The sequence below is a fragment of the Colossoma macropomum genome, unplaced genomic scaffold (assembly GCF_904425465.1).
Source record: "Colossoma macropomum unplaced genomic scaffold, Colossoma_macropomum, whole genome shotgun sequence".
In the NCBI taxonomy this organism is placed as follows: domain Eukaryota; kingdom Metazoa; phylum Chordata; class Actinopteri; order Characiformes; family Serrasalmidae; genus Colossoma; species Colossoma macropomum.
Window position 1 is genome coordinate 7,457,963 of NW_023494789.1, and position 24,008 is coordinate 7,481,970.

The following is a 24,008-nucleotide window of genomic DNA, read 5'->3' on the forward strand; positions in this document are numbered from 1 at the left end:
TGATAAACACACACACAAGTCAACATGCACTGAGAAAATCCTACCAAAGTCAATACTGAGGCACAATATTGCAATACTGGCAAACAGAGGGTTGGCTACAACAGGTTAATGTGGTGGTTAAGCATAAACAGCCCATGAACATTAATAACGATAATGGGGAAGGAGAAACTAGATATTTTGAGATGATGCCATAGTCCTTTTGTAGGTTTCAGTTCAAGTAAAGCCTGCTCCTGAATACCAGGAGAATAGTATAGAAATTTTTTTTCATTAAAAGTGATATTTTGAAGGAAAAAAATCATGCCCAAGTCATGTGATCAGCAGCACAACAGTCTTTTTATAAACATGCAACAAAAACAGCACATTCTTCCCAGCATGCATCTCTCCTGTTGCTACGGTTGCATGTCCAGCGCGCCTGTTTTCTGGCCGTGTTCCTTGAGTGATATTTACATAGTACAGAAGCTTGTGTGGTCATACTGGAGAAATACATTCTGTATTCTTTTTACATCTGTGCGCTGAAGTGGGAAAGTCAAAAAGGTTTGGAAGATAATACATTGTACTTTGCATACAGTATTTCAGTTTTTCTTTTTTCCCTCTTTCTCTTTATCTCCCTTGTACCCTGAGTCTGGCTTAAGCTGGTTTCCAGTGTTCAGTCAGAAAGAAGAATGATTCTGGAATAGCTTTCTGCTTGCCATGTTTATAATGCATTATAACATGTAAAAAACAAATATGACCATATTGTTAAAATGGTCACATATTTTTTATTTTATTTTCTTTCTTTTGTTTCTATCCAAGTATGTATCCAGTGTTAATTGTTGCAAATTCCCACTTGTCTAAAACGTCCTACCAAGGAATCTAGCAGTGTTAAGTATGTGCTTCTTAATAGCGTCATAGGACAGCTGTGGGCTCTGAGAGCAGGAGGGCCGGTTGTATGATCTTGGACTTGAATTATCAGGATTCAAACTCAGGCTTTCTTATAGCCTGTTGTGCCTCCAAGGAGCTCACATACATGCCCATCTTAATTACATTAATATTTGTGTAATAATGCATCATAATCATGGCCATTGACCTAATGCTACTTCCCTGGAAGTCCAGGATCAGAGCAGGGCCTGTGGAGCCCTAGTGTTCTGCCGTTGCTAGGAGATGAGTCAGGGAGGGAAGCCTGTCTGACTGACAGCTGGAGAGCCCTCCTATGTGGCGAATCAGACTGCTCCTTTTCCCTCTGCTTTAGTCCAATCTCCACCTCCCACTCCGAGTCCCTCACCAGTGGGGTCATCCTGCTTCCATCAGAGGTTGTCTCCATGGTAGCAGTGAGTGCGGAGTCTTTGGATTTGTCATCAGGCTTTTCTATATCAGGACTCTGTAAACGGTAATGGAAATATATTTAGCCACAAGCAAGGACTAAAAAAAATCTTCAGAAGAGAAACGGTGTTGAAAACGAAGTTCAGTCTAAAAGGATCTAAAGTTATGTCCCAAATTCCTGGGAGGTTTTACCTGTGTCTGTATAGCAGTAACAGGCTGCACTCTGATGGCTGGTTTGTGGTATTCAGGGCTGGAGGCTACCGTACTGTACGCCGGGGGTCCCAGTGCACTCTGCCTTTGCAGCAGCTGCAGAATAGCTTGGATGTCAGACGTCATCTGAGCCTCCAGTCTACATACACACACAAAGAAAAACATACTTACACAACCAAGATAATTGGAGTGTGTGAACACCAGGGGGCAACACTCGCAAGTAGAAACCTCCTATGTCTCTTTCAAGCTCTCTCTCTTTCTCTCTAGCTCTCTCTCACCTGTTCAGGTGTTCCTGCAGCAAGTCTAGTCGTTGCTCCATTTCCCCAAACGTGATGTCACTTTCGCAGTCAGCTCCGCCCTCTTTGTCCTGAGATTGTGCTGAGTCATCAGCGTTCCCACAAGGCCATTCTTCAGCACACACATCTGGGGACACACACAGGCCCAGTGCTATTAATTACAGCCACAGAAACAGAAAATAAGCAGAACATTCTGTACAGAGGCATATTATATTTAAACACACAGTAACACAAAAAACAGAGGGCCAGATGTATGTACAAACGCTGGCGCAGCGCAATATGCACCCATAATTCATCTGATTTTAATGTTCGATTTACTAAGACTGCAGCTTATAACACAAACTACGTGTAGCCCCGTCCACTAAATGCTCGCTTGCAAGGTACACAGTGAAATAACAGCCATCAACAAGCTGGGGACAAAAAGAACATCACAGTTCAGTGACAAAGAATGCTAATAAATGTATGGCTTTCCATCCCTCCCACAAAAACTTTGTACAGGGGTGTTATTTTTATACGCAGCATGCTGCAGCCACGTCCTAGGACATTTCATGCTGCGCGTCATGTACATCTGAGAGTTTAAACAGCATGTGTTCGAGGCTTGTACTGCCATCTCACCGCTGTGTCTACTGGCATTGTTAAGTCTCTCAACTGTACGTCTTTGGAGACTAACTCTGTCTGGTTTAACAAAAATATACACACAACTAAATCAAACAGAATATGTAATCATTTGCATGTGTAATATCTCCATACACCTTTCTTGCAATCCTCCCATGTTTTCTGCAGCCTTTCATCAAATGCATCATCAGTTTTGTACACAACACACCGACAGACTGTGTATGATTTGTGCCTAAAACTGGCTCAAAAGGCTTATTACATTGGGCCCAGACTGTCCTGTACAGTTTCACACAAGCATGCATTCATATTCATACAGCAATTTTACTCATTTATCCCAACAGCTGCAGAATCTCTTGGTTAGGTGCATGAACGCGCTGATGTGTATACGCACATCTCCATTTTTGTTGTTTTTCAGTTTTTTGACATAATTTAAAAATGCCTGTTGCCCTTTACATTGTGTGTAAATTTCATGAAGAATGGACTGAAAGAAACGGCCCAAAATGTCTTACATTGACTTGCATTACAAGTAATGTAAGTTTTTTCCTTTTCTTGTAAAGTTATCATTTTGGAGATACAGGGTTTTCTTCTGACAACAGCGATATATATGCGAGTGTGTGTATACTGGAGTCACAATGGTACATTATTACTTTCAGCCTAATAGTTTTACTGTAAAACATGCATTACAGCAGGCAATGAGAGAGAGTGAGTGAGAGGAACAGAGAGAGAGCTTCCTGCAGCGAGTATAATGGTGTGCAATGCTCTGCAGCTGTTCAGATAGACGGCCCTGAGTGATAATAACAGTGTTCAGTGCTTCAGGAGCTCCACACTGAGACACAAACTCATGTTTAAGAGCAGGCGACGCATTTAACACCTCCAGCAAAACCTTCATAAAGCCATAACTATATTATAATAATCACTTACAAACCAACAATCACTGCATCATTCTTACTCCTATTGACTTTTTCATGTGTGTTTGATTTATATACGTGTGGCAATACCACTGTAAAACGCTGTGTTCCCAGCACAGTCCGTAGTGTGCGAGTCAGTGAGGGTGTTCAGGTTCAGAGGGAGGGAGTGGCCCAGCACCCCCAAGCCTAGCTTTCTCTTCTCTTCTTTTTCATCCTCCTCTTTCTCGTCTCTCCTCTTCTCCTCTTCCTCTTCCTCCCCCTCTTCCTCTTCATGCTGGAGGGGGTGCGCATCTATCTCTCTCCCTCTTTCTTTCTCTGCCTCTCTCTGTCGGCTTGGGGTGCCTGAAGGAAGAGACAGAATGTATTTGGCTACGGTGACATATGCAGACACTCTGTATACGTCTAAATGTCATTCTGCTTGTCACTGTCCATCTGATCAGAGTCCAGAGAAAGAGTCAGGGAGGGAGTTAGTGAGAGGGGGAGAGAGAGAGAGAGAGAGGGAGGGATAATGAAACTTTGTAGGAAAACTAATGTTACATACAGAAGAGGAGATGAATTGGCAGGGATTAACTAACTCAGGGACAGGTCATACAGGGACAGATGGAGGAGCGCTCCCTCTATAGGTTGATAAAGCATACTGCATCCTTATATTCCTATCAGTTGCGACAGACTAACAGCAAGCAGCTGATACCAACTGCCACCATAGCAACTGGCTGAAACCAAGACAGAAGACATGAAAGGAGAGGGGAGAGGGGTGGGGAAATAAAGGAGAATGTAGGGAGGAGACAAGGAAAAATGAAATGGGAAGTCTTTGAATGCTTGGATTGATTTTCTCTTCATGTGAAATATGGAAATGAAGGGAGGATGAGAAGAGATTGGATGAGGGCACAGCTTTACCTGCAGATGGCTGGCTCTTAAAGCAGGCTTGAGACCTGCTGTTCTGTTCATCCTGGTCTGAGTCACTCACTGCAGTGTACAGATTCCTCTGGCGAACAGTAGTGAACTAGATAAGAAAGAAGAGGAGAATATAAATAATTAAAATAAATAATAAATGTATATTATATGCATTAAATACATTTATATATAGCCCATTTCTAAACAAGTTTAACAGGTTTACAAAGTTCTTCACTGGAAGATTAAAACATACCAATAATAATAAAATCCATGTCTTTAAAAACCTTTATTCAAAGAGAGATAATTAAGTTTCAATAAGCCGAAGTCCACACAAAAGCCGCAGAACAATAGAATGTTTTGTTGATGCAGGTTCCAGGTGATTAGAAAAGAATTCACAGTGGACCAGAATGGCTGATAAAAAGACGTTTACTGTCAGTGTCAATCTTGTTCAGGTGATGTGTAGAGTAGAGCTGTGTTATTGTGACTTGTGTTCAAGTGCATGTTGAGATGCAGCTCTACCTTTGGATTTTCATCGCGCAGGTTGAATGTGAGGTCCAGGTTGGACCAGAAGTAGTCCGCAAACTCCGGGTACATCTCCAGCACCTCCAGCAGCTCCTCTCTGTCCAGAGTGTGGAGATCGCAGTAGCTGAGTGCCCGCACGTCAGCGTTGGCTTTTCCAGGCTTGGCGTAGAGGTGAATCATCTCACCAAAGATGTCGTTTTTGCCTGTGCCACAAAAAACACAAGAAAGACAGAAGGCATGAAGGAAGAAGGAATAATGAGAAATGAAAAAGATAATATTGTACTCTTTTGTTTGAGACAACGGTCTCGATTCAAAATACTTTCAGCTTTGAACAACATATTCAACAAACTGTTGCAAATATGCATGAGGTGTAGTAAAAATTTAAAGAAGCCCACAGGTTCCTCTTTACCTTGAAACCGAATACAGGGGGAGAAAGACATGCAACTTGTCAGCAAGCTGTTAGCTTCTGGCTACCACATTAACGTATTAGAGGACAGCAACAGCATGTCCAGTCATTTTTGAGGACATCACTCTTATATGTCAGTTGGTGGAACTACAAGAAAACAACTGAACGATTCTGTTTGATTTGATGTTGCTATATTATAAACCACAGCATTTGATTTGTCTTGTTTGAAACTGTTCCTGCTGATAAAAAAACAGTGAACAGATCAAGCAAAACGTCCCTATGTCAGTTTCAAATATGATTTTATAGACATATATAAAAGAATTTAATATCCTTAATCCCAAAGCACAATTCTGGGATGGTGATTATTTGCACTGTCTTGTAAAATGTATCGAATAGAGATGCCACCATATAATATTGACTTCAACCGTGGATTTTGATTAATTACACCTTTATTTGCAAGTCGGTCAGCGATGGCTAAGGGGTGTAATCGGAAATAATGGCATATTTCAAGTGATCATACAAACCTAGTGAGGGAATTCTGGCATTCAGTGACTCATGTCTCCTGTTGTTCTGAAACACGGGCTGACAAAAAGGCCATGGCCTGACATCTCATTTTACAAACTGACAGCACATCAGAGGTCAGAGTGGACTAAGATAAACAGTGGCCATCTGGACTGCTGCCACCTGTCACTGAGTAGGCTTGGGTCATGGTTGGGGTCAAAGGGTTGGTAATCCAGGATCCATAGGGTTAGGGTCTTGGCTTACAGCAAAGTTTGTTATGCCAAGTTTGTTGTGGTTGCTACTGAAGCAGTTTGAGCTTGTTGATGTAATACACACTGGACTGGTGGTAATAAGTGCTGCCATGTAATGAAGGGCTTGTCTGTGATATCTCATAATAGATTTCTGCTGATAATGAAGTTTCTGCTGAAACCCATGAGCACATATATGAAACAGTAGAAGCTTCCCTCAGCAATTCTGCAAGTTTGCAGAGTAATTTCGCTGAGTTGCATGTGCGTATGTGTGTGTGTTACAGCGTCCCCTCGTTCTCTTCCCCTGGCCTTATTATGTCGCTGCTAGCTTGCTCGGAGAATGAGAAATGGGCCGTTTAAATTCGGCTTACCCTGCCCCACCTTGTGTGTGTGTCTGTGTGTGTGTGTGAGAGAGAAAGAGAGAGAGAGAAAGAGAGTACCAAAAAGGGTGTGTGCGTAAGTGTTTGTGTGTTAGTGAGAGATACAAATATAGCTGTTAATAAATTTGAAAAACAGCAACTGTCTTTGTGGCCACTCTATCATTTTGAGCTGACAATCAGGAAATATAATGAATAACTTCATGCACCACGGCGCTCACTTCTCTTACTCTTTTCTGAGCCCCTCTTTTGTAAGCACTGTCTCTCTCTGAAGTATTCCGAACATATCCTGCTAAAAAAGAGCTGCTTGCCCACTAGGTGTGTTTATGTGTTTACAGTAAACTGCAGTCACAGCCCATTTTCCACTGGCCATTTTAAATCTGACTAGAATAAACAAAAAGCTGGAATAGAATAGAACCCAAAAATCTTGACTATGGCAGTCCAGCAGGTGGTTTAGTCTAAAGTAGGCCTGACCTGGCAATAGGGACAGCTGAAGGCCAGGCAGTGACATGGGTCAGAATGTCATGACCTAATATGGTACTATCTTTGTCACTTTACTTGCTACAGTAAATGCCTGATGCTTATGAGCATCAGCCTTAACAACGGTATGCAGTAGGTCATGTTCTTTTTTTATTTTCTTGAATGACAAAGCATGAAGCAAGCATGGACTGGCCATTGAGAGTACCAGAGGAACTCCTGGTAGGCCGCTCTAGCTGCTGGACATGCTACTGGTCCACAGACAGAAAGAGATAGTCCAAAGCAGAAACCAAATGTACAAAGGGAAAAGAAAATTGATGAGAAATGGCCAAATGTGCACCATAAAGGTGGAGAGGGGGCTGAAAAATTATGCAAAAATCACTTGAGCAAGAGGCAGTAAAATGCAAAAACATTAGGGCACTATTTCAAGTAGTAGTACTAGTAGCTGTAGTAGTAGTTAAGCACAACAGCTTGTTTTCAATGACGTAATGTTGCTTATTATCCTGAGAAAGACTAAGAACGTTTACCAACAGCTACACTGGTAACAGGAAGGGCTGAGTTGAAATTTCAGGTATACAGACAACTGACCAGCTATTTGGGTACTTGGATAGTTAGTTAGCTAGAGATAAAAACATTTATTCAACTAGATGCTGTTGGCTAAATAACTGTTTTTTACACTGCTCTGTTCAGAACTACTGGTCACTGTGAATGCTGGCAAGTACCTCAGCACGTCTAGAGAACATGGAGCATTCCTCTCTGCCAAACCACCATGCAAGCACCTGGCTGGTTGACATGTTGCTTAGCGACAAAGGAGGCGAGAGACCATGCTGGCCGTCCTTTCCAATGCCAACACGGCCAAATGTGCTCCCAGGAACTCTCTGCCATGGTGCATGGTACAGCTACAACTCAACCTGAACTGAGCTACAAGGCCAGTTCTGCCTTGGACACCATGGAAAACATGTTCTTTAAGTGTTTTATTGCTTTTTCTCACCCTAAGGCTGCTTAATGTAAAACCAGACAACTGTATAACTGTTATAACACCAGCCCTCAAACACAACCAGGTATACAAGAGATAGATTATATCATTATGTCTAGATTATTATCATTATTGTGTGACAGGTAAACGACTGCAGGCTATGTAACTGTTCACACTGGGGTTTTTTTTCTTCATTTTTTTGCTTGTTTCTCCTAAAGTGCTTTCACCAGAAGTCAGCCATTTCTCAGGTTTGGCCTAACATTACAACACAAATTCTACTCCTACGCAGTAGCTGTAAGCCGAGCAGTGGAAACAAACCCAGCTCGGACCCAGATACCGTCAGCTTCCATTACCTGCCCCATTTATTATGGATTATAATGTTAAACTTTTAAGTTTTAATGTCCACAGTTTCAGACTTAGATGTGACTTAACACAGACAGTATTAATGAAAACATTATTCCTGCATTCACGATTATTTCCGCATGCAATATGTGCGTACCAAAGTGATAAGGAGTGCCTACAAATTTTGTCCTACGAGGTTGGGGGGAGCAAAGTTTGTGGCGGGCCCAGGGACAAAAAGCCAAGACAACAAAAAAATGAAGGTAGGTAGGTTTTTAGGGTAACTTCCTAGCAGACCTCACGAGCCAATACTGGCCCATGGGCAACACCTTGGGTAACCCTGCTTTAGACAGTTAACATCATTTGTATATGTATGTTGCAAAACCACGTATCAGACCAATATGAGCAGAGATTGTTGAAATTATATGAGTAGAATGCATTAATTAGAAATAATTAAATAAAGGGCCTGTTTACACCTTGCATTAACATGCATGGTGATCGGACCACATTTTGATTTCACTGTATTGTGAGCAGATTACTATAGGATCACTCAAACCACATTTGAAGGTGGTCAGAGATCTTGCCTATTCAACCCAGATGTAATCAGAATGTGTTTTTATTATTTGTATACAATTACATGAGCGAACAGGCATCTGCCGAGCGCTGACTAGCAGAATAAACAATGAAACAAAGGATGGAGGATACGCAAGACTAAATCAGCCCTAAACCAAGTGCCTTTATGCACTCCAGGCCAAAGAAGGCATCCATGCCAAGGTGGTCCACTCGTATCTTAACAGGGAAAAGGGTAAACTGAAGTAGAACGGAAACAACGTGTGTTGATGTGCTTTTTGTGCAGGAGAAGTAAGATCGAATCTCATTTAGTCGCAAAGGGGGATGCATTTTAGTGAAAAATGCAAATGGAATTTGCCTAATTTCATATGGATACGATTTGGACAGAAAATATATGTTAATGCAAAATGTAAACAGGCTCTTAGTGTTGATATGGTGTGCACAGAGTGTTCTTTTTCATACCACAAGTTCAACTTCAGACAAACTGCATAAAGGACAAAATGTTCATTTCAAAAATGTTCGTAGCAAAACCTGCAGGCATGTTTAAATTTCTATGTTAGTGTCTTTGTTTACCTCTGAATGTAAATAATCCCATCAGTATCTGCAGCAGTGTCAGTCTCAGTAGATATAGAAACTCTAGTTTGCTACAGTCTTACTGAGTTTCTATATCACAGTTTTCACTTGTAATTACACCTCAGCAAAAGAGCATAACGTGCTATTCACAGTTCTACTTTGTTTCATTTGTTTACTCAAACTACTTGGCCATAAAACCAATTCTGATTGTGATATAAAAGAAACTCACCCAGAATGGCTACTACTATGTCATCCTTCAAGATCTCTATAGATCCGCGGGCCAGGAAGTAGAGAGCTGTGAGCACATCCCCACAATGCACCAAGGTGTCACCCGGCGGGGCGTGAGTGGTCTTAAAGCGCATGGCCAATGCTCGCAAACACCCTTTACTGGCTCCCTTGAAGGCCTTGCAGCTCTGGAGCAAAGACTGATTGAGATGCAGGCAGATATCAGCCTGTAGACACTCCGGGAAACCCTTCAGCACCTGCAGAGAGATAGAGAGATCCATGTGGAGGAGAGAGATAGGACAGTTAATGCAGGCACTCTGAAAGGAAGGCAGAGCTCAGCATGCACCTGCTTCAGGCCGTTCAATTCAGAGTACAAGCTACACACCCTACTTTCTTCGGAGAGGGAATTTCTGGCCATAATCATAAGGTTTGGCTTTGTTTTGTTTCTCCAGTTGAGAGAGTTGAAAAATAGAGATTGAAGAAGTGAAAGACACAGCACAATTGCCATTTGTGTTGTCCTTTGGTTTTCAAAACTTTTCTCTTGTCTGTGTGAGGTTTTTCTGTTTAATGTATAATTTTATATTAAAGGGCCCATATCCTAATTTCTTGATCTTAATTTTACCTCCTCAGGTCCCTTTATAAAGTTTGTGTGGTTATATGTATCAAAAACAAATATAATTCATTTATATATGACCATTTTCTCACCCCACTGTATCCCTTAGAATTAAACAGGCTGTTTCTGTTACAGTGCCTTTAAGACATATGTAAATGACTTCTGTTCTAATTGGCTGCTCTGTACTGTGCATAATTTAAAAAAAAAACAATCCAGGCTGAACACTCTTTATATCTTCAGGATGAATATCTGGAGCTAAACTGCAGTAAACTGAATAGGCAGATTTAAGTAAATGTGTTTTTTGTGACATCACAAAAACTAAGAATTACAAACAAACTGCCTTTAAGGCTTAGTTTCCATATATGAATCTAATTTGAAATAGTAAAGAAAATCTGCCTTCCCATGATATGGGACCCTTAATTAGCAAAAAAAAGTGTTTAACAGAAGTTTTAAATTCTGGACTTACCTGTGAACCAGAGCCTACAATCTACATTTCGCAGTACCACAGACTGGCGTAACACCCACACTCACTGTTGCCACTACGGCTAACAGCAGATATGCTGTGAATAGTATTAATTTGTTCGTTTAGACCGTGCCTATGATTGTGTGGGACTACAGCATATGGTTGTAGTATAAGAAGAGACAGTATGACTGTAGGACAGGAGAGAACTTGGGCTGAAATTCTGGGTGGCTTCTGCTTTGAGCCAGAAGGCCAGATCCCCTTTTTGATGAAAAGAGATGACAGAAACAGGGAGGAGATGGGGCAGTGGTGGGGTACAAAAAAACTTTGGGAAACAGAAAGTAGAGATGGAATTTTATAGGACGTTAGATTGGGAGGAGGAGGAGCTTCAGGCATGGTCCTTCTCGCAAACATTAGCCCTGCATTTTGAACTAATGGTGAAATGGTGTCTAGCACATGATCTTCAAAACAAGTACATGTAAATTTTTATAGTTTTGTTGGAAGAGGGCTGTGTGACAACACCTTTAGTACTGGAGCAAGACAGAGGAGATTTGGAAAGGAAAGGGTTAACATCATTTGGCAAGTGCAGGTGTCGGCTGCAAGCTCACAAGTGGCAGTGCAAATGGCACCATGCCAGCCTCAATGCCCTCTCCAACTGGCCTTGTTAATGAAGAATCTGCTTAAGGATTCTCCTTTAGATTTGTTCAGCTGACATTACTGCTGATAGTGTGCAGAAATAGTATTTCAGTTTAAATACATAAGTCACATTTGGATGTAGCACTACACATGCATTATATATAATAATAACACGGTAAACAAACACAATTTGCACAGCACAGAAGACAACTGACATCACTCAATCTAATAAGCTAGTGCTGTACGATGTGAGGCAAACATATTCAATATACTCTCTGAATAGTTATTTGTACCTCCTGTTCTTACCGGAGTATTGAAATCCCAACGAAGCAGACAAGAGAGAGACAGACACTGATCAGCTTGAAGCAATAAATACTGTTATAACCTCACAATCTAATAATAACAGCAATTCAGTGAAAGATGTATGACTCATGCCAAGTGTGATCTAGTTTTAGAAGGGATAAAAAAGGGACCTGAGAACAAATAAATGCACAAACATGAGCACACACACATTCTCTCGCTCATATACCATGTTCATGTCGATGCCATTGGTGTAGGTCCATGCATGTTGGAAATACTCCTCCAGCCTCTGCCTGAGTGGGTTGGGGATCTGGTGGAAGCGGATGAACTCTTTAACCCGGAGCATCTGCAGGTGGTAGCGTGCTGTTCCTGAGTACAGTCGCTGGATGATGGCTGACACGTTTCCAAAGATGCTGGCGTACATCAGGGCTGGGAGCAGAGGTCAAGAGAAGGGATGACCAAGATTATTCCCAGAGTTTACAGGAAAATCTAAAACTTGTTTGGAAGCTTTCTTGCACGTTGTTGCACGTTTAACAGTACTACTTAAAACAATGTGGAACACTGCTAAATTCTGATGAAATAAACCACGAAAATAATAAGGATGACAATCAAGTGTCCCCCTCCACCCATACACCCTTGCACTAGCTACTGTATTAAATGACAGCCTCTTTCTCTGGAAAGTCCACATTTACCACTCAGCAGTTGTTAATACAATTATACTGTTATCTATAACAGTCTACATATCATTTGCACAAGGCTACACTGATGTTATGGTTTACTCAGCATTATTCACATGCTAATACATTACACTCTCTGCCTCTTGTCCTATGTATTTTTAATCTAGTTTTGCACTACTGCAGACTACTGGACCATCTTGTTTAAGTGTAGCTTGTATAGTCCACGTGAACCACACATTTGTTCTACACTGTCTCGGTCACCTGCACTGTTTTGTCTTCGATCTTTTATTCATGTCAGCTCTAAATTGGAGAGATAACTCTTGTTGCTACTCACATCCAATAAGCATGACACAGATGGAAAAGATCTTCTCCGAGTTGGTGTTTGGGGAGACATTTCCGAAGCCCACGCTCGTCAGACTGCTGAATGTAAAATAGAGCGCAGTGACATACTTGTCTTTGATCGACGGACCCGAAGAGGGGTCACTGTAGTTGTACTGCTTCCCAATGGACATGCCCAGGTTGTCCAGCCAGCCAATGGTGTGCTCCAGATAGGGCTTCTCTACATTGCCAATGGCGTACCATATACAGGCCAGCCAATGAGCAATCAGAGCAAAGATACACATAAGAAGCATGAGAACTGCAGCGCCATACTCCGAGTAACGGTCCAGTTTACGTGCCACACGAACCAATCGCAGAAGCCGAGCTGTCTTCAGCAGACCAATTAGAGTTGTAGTCTGTAGGGGAGGACAGAAGAGCAAAACATAACTTTCTTTAAATCTTCATACTGAATCCGTAAACTCATTTCTGACCCTCTACCTTGTGTACTTTTCTTTTTCAGAAAAGCTGAAAATAATAAGTTTAATGAGTCGTAAGATAATAACATCATGTAATATATAATAGTAACATAATATAATGCTAAATTCTAATGAGTATAAATCAATTTAATTTATTTTATTTTATAACTGTATTATTGTCACCTGTCCAGGGTATATCCTGCCTTTCGCCCCATGAAAGCTGGGACAGGCTTCAGTACCCCCCGCGACCCAGAAGGATAAGCGGTTCAGAAAACGTGTGTGTGTGTGTGTGTGTGTGTGTGTGTGTGTGTATTATTGTCAATCAAATGGGTTGACAGTTTTACACTATCAAGGCAAATTGGTAAATTTGTATCAGATTTAAGCGTCACTAACAATGCAAGGTATTTACGAATAGTTGTCAAATCTTTGCATTTAAGGGTGAAGTATTTTTTCTTCTTGAACAAAAATGGGTTTTAGAATTAGCTAAGATGATTTAAGCAGAACAGAGAGGGCACTAAATAGTGCAGCGTTATGCCTGTGCATATTTGCATTTGAAGGACAGTTTCTAAAACGGTAGTGGTTAAAGGTGGTCCAATTGAAAACTGCTATCAATTTCCACCTAACACAAGTACACAAACATTTCTCACCTCCTCTGACCCTGATCCGAATATGAGAAGGTCAAAGGGAATGGCTGCCACCATATCTATGAGGAACCAGCCTTTAAAATAGTGCACTGCGATTTTGGCTGGGTGACTGACCACCTCCTCGTTGGTGTTGACATATGTCGTGCGGAAGTTGATAAGGATGTCCACGATGAACATGATGTCCACAATCAGGTCCACCACATTAAGTGGGCTGCAGGAGTAGCCACACTCACGCCTCTTCTGCTCCTCTAAGTCGTTGAGCAGAAAAGCGGCACTGTAGGGCGTAAAGATGGCTGTGTAGATGACCAGCAGCAGGATCAGCCAATCCCACACTGCCTTGAAGGGGCTGTAGTGCAGGATAGTGAACTTGTTGATGCGTGGCGTCTGGAGCTTGTATTCTGGAAGCACATCAGCGCCTAGCGACAACACCTGAGGTGGAGAGAAGGGAGAGTGTAACCATGGCGACGCCTCTACACAACGCCCAATCAACTGCAACGTTAGCAGCATGGCAACCATGGCAACAATGAAGTAAATGCAACATGAAGAAAAGAATTATGTGGTCCCTGGTACATGAGGCACAGCATGAAAAATGCCATGTTAATTACATTCAAATGTGACCCACATTCCTGTCATCTATTGTGGGGAAAAGGTCATAACATTATTTTAAGACATTCTAATATGAAACTCTGTATTGAATTTTTTTGTATAAACTTGAGTATGTGTTCAAAAAACTTACATACATGATGAAGCAGAATAAGAGACTGGAAAAAAAATTAAATTTGCAAATTTGAACCTTGAAATAAATCAAATGGTAATTACATAGAGTACTGTGCAAATGTCAGACACCATCCTACAATTATAGTATTTTCAGCCAAAATGGCTATTAAGTACAAGTTGATTTTTCAGGAGCTATTTATGGGAACATAATCCACTTTTATAAACAAGGGGAAAGTCAAAGAAAAAACAGGTGAAAAAACAGGAGTTTCCAAAACTGGAGTTCAAAATATTATTCAAAGGATGAAACTGGAACTCTCGCCAACCTGATAGACCTCCAAAACTGTCACTATAAGATATACAGTACTTAATGCTTTCATCTTTGGGAGAGAGGAGAAAATCAAGCTCCACTCTTGCCTCAGATCTGAAAACATCCACAGGTGTTTCTGTCCATCCTTCTACCTTAGAAGACAACTCAGCACTATGAGTCTGAAAGGATGTGGAGCTGCCAAGAAGCTCTTACTGAAAAAAGAGAATAGACAAAAAAGAAAAACACTTGGAAATAAAAAAAAGCTGCTGGTCTTCTCAGAACAATGGACTGACCATCCCAGAGCCCAGACTTCAACATCACTGAATGTGCTGTACAGAAAAATATCCCTGCAGATTTCTTTGAAAAACTGAAAGTGAGTCTCCTGAAAGGATGGAAGCTGTAAAAAAGGCAGAGTGCACACAATAAATACTGAACATTTTGACATATTTCGTTTGTTGAGGCGTTCGTGTACTTCGCTGTTAAATGTATGCTTTTCGCTTTTTATTCTGACACTTAAAAATTAAAACTTACTTAATGAAACTTACATTTGATTGGAAATTAAAAGTTCCATATACAACATTTTAAACATTAAAATAGCATCAATTTACTATGTAAATATTTAGCGAAGTAATGGCATCCTGAGCAGAAAACGAAGTCACTCCTCTGTCGTGTGTTGTAATCCGAGCATCTCTGTTTTTGCTTTAATTTTTTTTGTTAGTCCTGCCCTGTGAAAACGTTGGCCCTCCCCATGTCCCCATGCCCTCCTCAAGAGACAAAGACAGTGGCTGCCCACACAACATTAGCATGCAAGATAGCGGAGTGCAGTCGAAAACAATAAGGTGAAAGCAACCTTTCAAATATTCCTCCACCGAATATTCCCCAAAGCTGACGAAGCTGAAGTTGCCCTCTTTTCCGCATTTTCCTGTTCCATCTTAAATTGTCCTGCAAATCCACTCTTCACCTGAGGTGCCTGAATGTAACTGCTGCACCATTTAAGAACAAGAAAATTAAAAAAAAAGGATGGGGAAAAAGAAGCTGACTTCACCTTTAAGAGAGTTGAAAGGCATGAAAAGGGATGAGGAGGTTATTTCTACTAGCCAGGTGGGTGACATTGACTTTTTCTTGCTGTTTCACAGAACCAATAGGTCAGTATTATTTTGTCCTGTTTGATAACGTTTATGATAATAACTGGTTAGCTTTGCAACAACTGTAGCAATAGACTGCTAACCGACAACCTAACTAAAGTTAGTGACATTACATGCTACGTTTGCTCTAACGTTATATCATGGTATTTGTCCGTACAACCTTTGCGAAGGGTTTTAAGGCCACGAAGATCTAAACAAAAACAAGTTTGCTAGCCCAGTATCATTCACTTCGGCAATGCGCATCCATGACTTTGAGGGGGGCAGAGCTTCTGAAGAAGTACTGAACGGAGGGGTGCATTTGTTTTGTTGTTGAGTTCAAATATCAAGTCTTTCTCCAGAATCATATATTGCACCTTTAAATAAATGAACGGTGGTCTCTGACTTTTGCACAGAGCTATAAATTATGTAATGTAAATCAAAATAGCAGTAATACTCTAAACATCTACAGATTAACAATATCAAATGACTTTCTCCGTTTTTTCACTCGTTGGTTGCAGTGACGAACCTATCTGTGTGTATGAACACGCTCTCTGTCCCGCAGCCCAATTTTCCCTGAACACCTTGGCTAAGGCATATAGAAAGCTGCTATGGTTTGGGCACTTAAAGTGTTTGACAGCGTGTGGGAAGGGATCCTTTAGGACAGTCCCAGTGTAACAGAGATAATTACAATAGCCGTTCTCCCCTCAACTACAGAGCGAGAGAGAGTAGGGGGAAAAGAGAGAGAGAGAGATGAGGGAGATGGAAAGAAAGAAAGACAGAGAGAGAGAGATAGAGACTCTGAAGGCATGGCAATTACTGTCACAGAAAGCAGGAGGAAACTGTCACGAATAGAATTGTCCTCTCATCCCTCCTTCTCTCTGTGTGCCTCTCTTGGAATAATCTGCAGGCTTTAGCAGTAAAGAGGTCAAAGGTTGTACTTTAAATAGACTCTTCCCTCTGATGAAGCACAGCGAAGGAGGAAGTAAAAATGAGTGGGCGCGTCATCTAATTATGCACATGACCTATCACGAGTCTGACCGCCTTCCATTCCCAACCTGATCAAAGGCTCTTTCATTGCTAGTGTCTGATATGATCAGAAATCTCAGCCTTTTCTGATAAAACGTCCGCTGTTATGATAAACCGCTTTGTTACCAGAATAGAAACAATCGTGAATAAATAGGGTCTATGTCTTTTTATCACTTAAGAAACAGCTTTTTTGAGGAGAGTGTGTCTGAAAGGGCACACTGTGTGTATTTGTGCGGCGTGATGTTCTTCATGATGTGGATAAATAAATTATTCTGATTTAATAATTAATCACAAATTGTATGCCGTAATTGAGCCCTCTCTTTCAAAATAATTGAAAGCCCACTTTGAATCTGTGGCACATATGCATGTGTGTGAGTATGTTTTTCAGATCTTCATTGTCACTCAGTTTGTATGTGGTAATCGTCCACCAACCAAAAATATCCAGCCAACAGCGTCCTGCGTGCAGCATCCTGCGACCCCTGATGAAGGACTAGAGGATGACCAACACAAACTGTGCAGCAACAGATGAGCTTTCATATCTGACTTCATCTCTACAAGGTGGACCAACAAGGTAGATGTGTCTAATACAGTGGGCAGTAAGTGGAAATGGTGTTTAAAACTCTAGCAGCACTGCTGTGTCTGTTCTTTCTCAGACCATGCAACACACACCAACACGCCACCACCACCACATCAGTGTCACTGCAGTGCTTAGAATGAACCACCACCCAAATAATACCTGCTCTGTGGTGGTCCTGTGGGGGTCCTGACCATTGAAGAATAGGATGAAAGGGGGCTAACAGATAGACTACTGTTTGAAATTGCAGAACTACAGAGTGCTCCTGTATAGAAAGTGGAGTTGATAAAATGGACAGTGAGTGTAGATATAAGGAGGTGTTCCTAATAAAGTGCTCGATGAGCATATTTTAAAGCTCCCTTTTACCTGTTCACTACTGAACGTTTTTTGCGAGAGGTAGATGAAGGCAAGATGAATTCACATACAAACCAAAGTAGCTGTGTGGTTTACATATAACTTCCCTTTTTGCTATATTAATTTAAATACAATTACATAATTACTATGGATGTACATTCTGATTAATTGTAAAATTTGAGTGTGTAAGATATAATGAATGGATAATCTGTGGGGGGAACAGATTTCAGCCAACATTAACCCTCTGGGGTCCACAAACTTGCCTGCAGGTCAAATTCAACGTTTCTACACATGCTTCTCTATCTTTTTTTTTGTAAAATACTATGCGAGGAGGACTCGGAAATCAAGATGCTCAGTTAAGATCTGGAATTGTTGGAGGCTAAGATTAAGGCACTGCTGGAACATCAGACTCAACTCCATGCTCGGAAAACTCGCCTTGAGACCAGCAAGTCCTCCTGTGATGGAACAGCCAGTTTTCTCAAACTTGTGGAAGGTCATGGATAACACGGAGTGCTAGGCAATGGGGCCACTGGCGCCTGGGCAGCTTCCATGCCGAGCAGAAGTCACCTGAACCAGGCCAGACCTATGAAACTCACGCCATGGACTCTCATCACCGTCAGCAACAGATTCAAAGTACTAGGCTCTCTCTTATGCCCTGCTCCTCCCTTGACCAATGTTTCAGTAATTGGTGACTCGGTCATGCAGAACGTGAACTTGGCTCCAGCTAAAGGTAAAGCGTCTGTTTTATGCCTCCCTGGTGCTTGAGTCATGGATATTGCACTGCCCACAGTTTTCAATAAGCATAAGGATATTGGTACTGTCATTGAGCAGGCAGGAGTAATCAACACACAAGATAGAAAGAGTGCAGTTTTAAAAGACGTTTTACAGCACTGTTGTAAAATGGCCAAACAACAAACAAACAACCGCCAGAGTTGTAGTTTCTGGCCCTCTGCCAACATTTAGAAGAGGAAAGGAGATTTTTCACAAGCATTATACTCTATACGAGTAGCTGAACAGGTGGACTGAGGACAATAACTTGGGTTTTATTGACAACTGGAACACTTTTTTGGGAAAGACCTTGTTCTGACAGAGATGGACTGCAGTCTGCAGCTCCACATTTTTATCAACAAACTACAGAAAGGCAGTCAGTAAAATGTGACGTAAAAATAGAGAGGTAAATAAAACAGACAGCAACTCTCTATTAAAATTATAGTCAGCAATTGCAATGCAGCACTTATAACAGGAACTAAAAAGAATAAAGACTTGAGGTTAGTTGTTTGTAACCTTTCAATTCCATCTTATCGCAAGTTTGTATGTGACTCACATCCGGAGTTATGACGCTATGAAGACGGGCTGACGAATACGTCATCTGCCTCTCATCGTGTGCAAGTGGTGGATCTGTGTGCCCGTTTACATTTTGTGTGAAACTAACCAATGGACACTCAGGAAATCACTAGGGACTTAACCATCACACCGGAAACCCTTCATTCTCAATTTAGTCAGCATCTGAGACACGTGAAATGACACATAAAGTTTACAACTGCCTAAGTTGCAGCGGTTTTGGAAAGCAGCAACAGCAACAAGATAACAGAGCATTTTGATATGAAACACATGGTTTTATATCATTTTACATGCAAGCAGCTTTGATGGCAAATTTAAGAACAAAATATATGCAAGATATGTAAAAATCTTAAAACCTTAAACCCCAACGGGTTAAATGTAGGACTGTCGGCTTACTTTTTAGGTGGCAGCACTGATGTTGCAGAAAAATGTAGCAGCACATAGAGGTACGTACTTGAATTTTAATCTCAGACGAGTAACAGAGGCTGCCTTTTCAAATAAACAAATGAGCTAACAGAGCTAACCTGTGCAATGCTCGATCCTGATAGAGTCTTTGTCTTCCTATAGATGCTAAATTCTCCTCAGTGGATGATGAGGCAACATGTCAGTTTGTCCAAGAACTATGTTTTCACTGTTTCTGGACCTAGCTAACATCAGCTAGAGTAGCTAGCCTAGTTAGTGATACACCAGCCACACCAGCACCGTTTGTGCTATCTCTGCCTTCTCAGTAGCATCCTCAACAACGCATTCTTGTTAACACACTGAATGCATAGCAAAGCGGAATAGCAAAGTGTAAATAACATGAGTAAACTCACCACATCTTATAGTCCAGTTACAACACAAAATTTCACTGAACTGTTAGTATGTATATTTTCTCCTGTCTACATCTTCCTGTGATAAAATGTGAGAAGTTAACCGAGTACTTGAGTACCCATGTATATCCCTATCAATTACATATTTAATTACTTAGTGAGATCTGCAATTAATTACATTCAATTTACTTTTTTCCCTCAAGAATTGCATTTAAGAACATTCTTATCAAATTCTTAGTATTTGTCTTAAAATCCTTCATAATTTTTTTTTTAGGAAAGCTTTGCTGAATTTGGCCCCTGCGCTTAGGACTTCCTTCTGTTTGTTTAGATGTTAAATGGTAAAAACGTAACAAGATCTAAAACATTAAATTCAAATCATAATCTTCTTTCTGTTCTAATGAGTGATGAATGAGAAGTAGCACTAATTTATAAAATGCTTTTATTATGGCAGCCAACGAATAATACATACCTGGTATTAACCCTTCATTTTATTAATATCATTGATATTATTCATGGACACTCTAAGTGTTTCATGAAAAAGAGAAAGAAAATCATGTTAAGCACAAAGGTTGGGTGTGTAGGCAGCCACCATTGGTTTAGATGCCAAGGCGCATTTTAATGACTGTCCAACTCTTTAACTTTGATAAAAACACTAAGAGTTGAAGAGATAAAATCAGCCATCTGTGTGTGATAAATGCCATCTGCTTAGTTACAGGCAACACTACTACTGTGGCAAACAAACAAATACAGTAGAAAATATGGGTGGGTGGGCGATTGGAAGAGAGATGGAAGGTGTGTATGTGTGTGTGTGTGTGTGCGTGTGTGTCTAACGGTTTATTTATTGCTCTCGACTCTGTTAACCTGAAGACATGTCAGCAATGTGTAGATTTAGCAGCATCCACTGAATAAATGCTGACAGTGCCTTGACTGTCTATTATTAACTGCCCACAGCTTCCCTCAATGTCTCTCATAGTTGGAGGAGGGGTTCGTGGGTAATGGAGCTCATTTTGCAGGTTGAGAGTGTATACATAGCCTACAGTATGCAAGCCATTACAGAACACTGTGATTTGAATTTTAGGGGTCAGCGGAGGCTGAACGGTATGTAGGGATATTAATGGCTTACCCTTCACAACCTGGTTAATTTCTCTTTAATCATTTTTATATTGTTCACACTATCAATGCTTAAAGTTAGGCTGTCAAACAAAACAATTAATTGCATTCGTCATGTTTGATCAAATTCGACCATAAAGAAAGTGTTATAGAGTGTTATATATTATATAAGATAAACTAATCTTCCTCAGAATGCATTTATTACTTTCAATAATTCTGTAACGTTATTAAGGCAGGATTCACATAAACTGAACATGAAAATCAAGTGAATGCAGGGTGAACATGAAAATAGTGCGAGCACAGTTCCGGATTTTCATCATCAACATCCAGTGTGAGCAGCAGTGGCTGCACATTCCAACTCCTCCAAGATGGCAGCTCTCCTACTATGTTATGTCTTGTTTTGAGGGAAACTGGAGCTTTCCACTTTGCTGTTCCCTTTTTTAGTTTGCTGCTTTTTGGTTTATCCATAGTTCTCCCATGAATACTGCATAGGGATGTCTCCTCAAGGTATCCTCAAGTGCTAACATTACTGATATTACAGGTAATGCTGGCATAACTGCCCACAGCCTCCCTCACTGTCTTTCATAGCTGAGGGAGGTGTACATGCCTCGCAATGGCCCAACATCTCAGCTGTTCACTTCAAAAATATCACCATCCTGTTGATATTTTACGTTCACTGATACATGTTGGAAATTTGCGAGGCAGGCACTTTGTTGAAAATTTCTAAAAAAATAAACATTTAAAAATTCAGTTTTGTTTCCTGTGGGCCTTCATGCTTTGTAGTGATGAATACGGGGGCCTTGAGGTGGAACCCCTGGCCTACAGTATGCAAACTGTTAGAGAACACTGTGGATTGAATTTTAGGGGACAGTGAAGGCTGAACGTTGGCACAGTAGTTTGCCACTGTTGTGTGCTTTGCTTGTAAATTATATCAATAAAGCCATCAATGGAACGTTCTATTTAAAAGCTGTATGTCAGTGAGAGGACTACAACTGCAGAGACAGTCATAGCAAAATAAAATGTGCTAGCAGCTGGGCTTCAATTTATTGTGCCATTTATTGTGTTAAATACCTCTAAAATTTTAATGCTGTTAATGCATTTTCCTAAATACTCACTCATTAACTTTGACACCTCTACTAAAAATTTAACTACACAACACAGAGTGAACATATTTTATGTTACTTACAGATTATTTTATGTACTGTGACAAAAATGGACAGGGGGTTAGCAGGCTTGACCTCTCACCTGTGTGACCTTCTCGGTTACATTGTGCGTGCGATCCTTGACCTTTGGTGCGATGATGGTTTTCTCTGAGGAGGAGGGAGATGGGGGGCGTTTTTCATTGTTAGTCTCGGAGAAATTCAGCGTGATGAGAGGGATCTTGTTGATGGTGCTGTATTTTGTGAGGTTCGAGTCAGACGTGGAGCCCAGAAGACTGCACTTGATCTGGTTAAACGGCCCTGGAGGAGCACACATAAACACACACACACACTGGGTTTCAGCTCATGCTTTCTTAATGTAGTCCACTAAGAATGGCGCAACAATTCTCAGAAGTTCAAAGTTCCAGCCCACATTTTAGAAACCGAAACACAGCACCAATGTGAACGAAAGACACCTGCACAATGCAGTCTTACTCTTTTGACGGTGAAAACAGGATTTGAAAGAACAAAGACAACAAAAATGACAGACAAAAGAGGCATGCTAAAACACTGACAAATAGGAAAAAGCTCAAGCCATACCCCCAGCCATCCAAGAGCGTGATACTAGCCAATTAGAAACAGCGAAAGAGAAAGGGGGAGGGAATTAAAGAGTAGTTCAGCTTGGGACAGATCAGTCTAGCATTTTGGCCTTAAAACACGACAGAGAGAATTACACCAACTGCAGAGGTTCACTCTGAACCTCAACAAGGCAGGTTGTTAAATCACCACAATCACCTGAAATGAGAGACTATGGTTGTACTGAAGTATGAAATGCACAACCAGGCCCTACAAAGCTGCCAGGGAGCTTCTAGAACGGTTGGCGTCTGTTCATGTTCAGGAGGAGAAAGTCTAACATAAATCCAGAGGGAAAAGAAAGATGCAGCTGCAAAAGCTCATTCAGATGTCAGCAATTACAAAATGAAAGAATGGCCAGTGGTTTGCACGTAATGTATTGAACATGCAAATTCACCTATGTCTTACACACACATACAAAACATTACACACTCTTATAAACCGACCCATGAAAGCATTCACACATGGAACAAAATAATGCACTGCATTTATCTGCTTCAAATGTGTACATACTTTCCTCATAAATCAAATATATTACACCAGCATAATTCTACCTTTCAGTTTACTTACTTTTGGCACTAACTGTGTTGATTATGCCCTGCGATGGATTGCCCAATGACAGCTGGGATAGGCTCCAGCACCCCACCGCGACCCAGAAGGATAAGCGGTTTAGATGATGTATGTATGTATGTATGTATGTATGTATGTATGTGTTGATTATAAAGGTTTTTATCTTGACTGATAATGGCTTGATTTTTCTTCTTTAAAAACTACTAAGCTTTTAAAATTAGCTATTTTTATTTGAAGCACTTCACATAAGATGAGTATGTAAAAGTAGAGTATCATGCTCAAACTACTAAAACACTCTACTACTCCACAGAAGAAATGCACAGTTAACAACACCACATCACACAATGCAAGTTTGTGGTATTTCAGGCTAGATTTGTTTCAGGATCGAACTAATTAATTCTTTTTCATTTCTGATATTCAATCCATTATTTTTAGTTAATATTGGCCTTATGCTGATACCTGATATCAGATCAGTGCCATCTGTAGTGTTGGTGTAATATATTTTATTCATGTTGAAATGATGTACACATTTAAATTAAGTAAACTACATGCATCACTTTTTCAGTACAGTCTGACACACATGAGAATAGTCTTTCTCTCTCTCTCTCTCGCTTCCTCACACACACACACACACACACATGCACACTCGCTCGTATCCAGGCAGATATGTCACGTGCTTTCTATGATGCTGTGAGCAATAGGTGGTCTTAAATAACAGCATTCCGCTTATTCCAGCAGTGC

The 24,008-nt window shown here is 40.8% G+C and overlaps 1 protein-coding gene across 1 annotated transcript in view; it reads right to left on the reverse strand.

The window, feature by feature from the left end:
- Nucleotides 1-313: 313 nt before the first annotated feature.
- The window catches only part of kcnh7 (potassium channel, voltage gated eag related subfamily H, member 7), a 57,114-nt gene continuing 33,419 nt past the window's right edge, over nucleotides 314-24,008 (reverse strand). The window contains exons 5-15 of the mRNA XM_036569951.1: nucleotides 22,171-22,385; nucleotides 13,564-13,989; nucleotides 12,457-12,856; nucleotides 11,675-11,874; nucleotides 9,441-9,693; nucleotides 4,742-4,947; nucleotides 4,226-4,331; nucleotides 3,419-3,670; nucleotides 1,788-1,932; nucleotides 1,492-1,648; nucleotides 314-1,357 (exon numbers count right to left, since the gene is read on the reverse strand). Coding sequence (XP_036425844.1) covers nucleotides 1,073-1,357; nucleotides 1,492-1,648; nucleotides 1,788-1,932; nucleotides 3,419-3,670; nucleotides 4,226-4,331; nucleotides 4,742-4,947; nucleotides 9,441-9,693; nucleotides 11,675-11,874; nucleotides 12,457-12,856; nucleotides 13,564-13,989; nucleotides 22,171-22,385 — 2,645 coding nt within the window. The 3' untranslated portion in view covers nucleotides 314-1,072. The remainder of the gene's footprint in view (nucleotides 1,358-1,491; nucleotides 1,649-1,787; nucleotides 1,933-3,418; nucleotides 3,671-4,225; nucleotides 4,332-4,741; nucleotides 4,948-9,440; nucleotides 9,694-11,674; nucleotides 11,875-12,456; nucleotides 12,857-13,563; nucleotides 13,990-22,170; nucleotides 22,386-24,008) is intronic.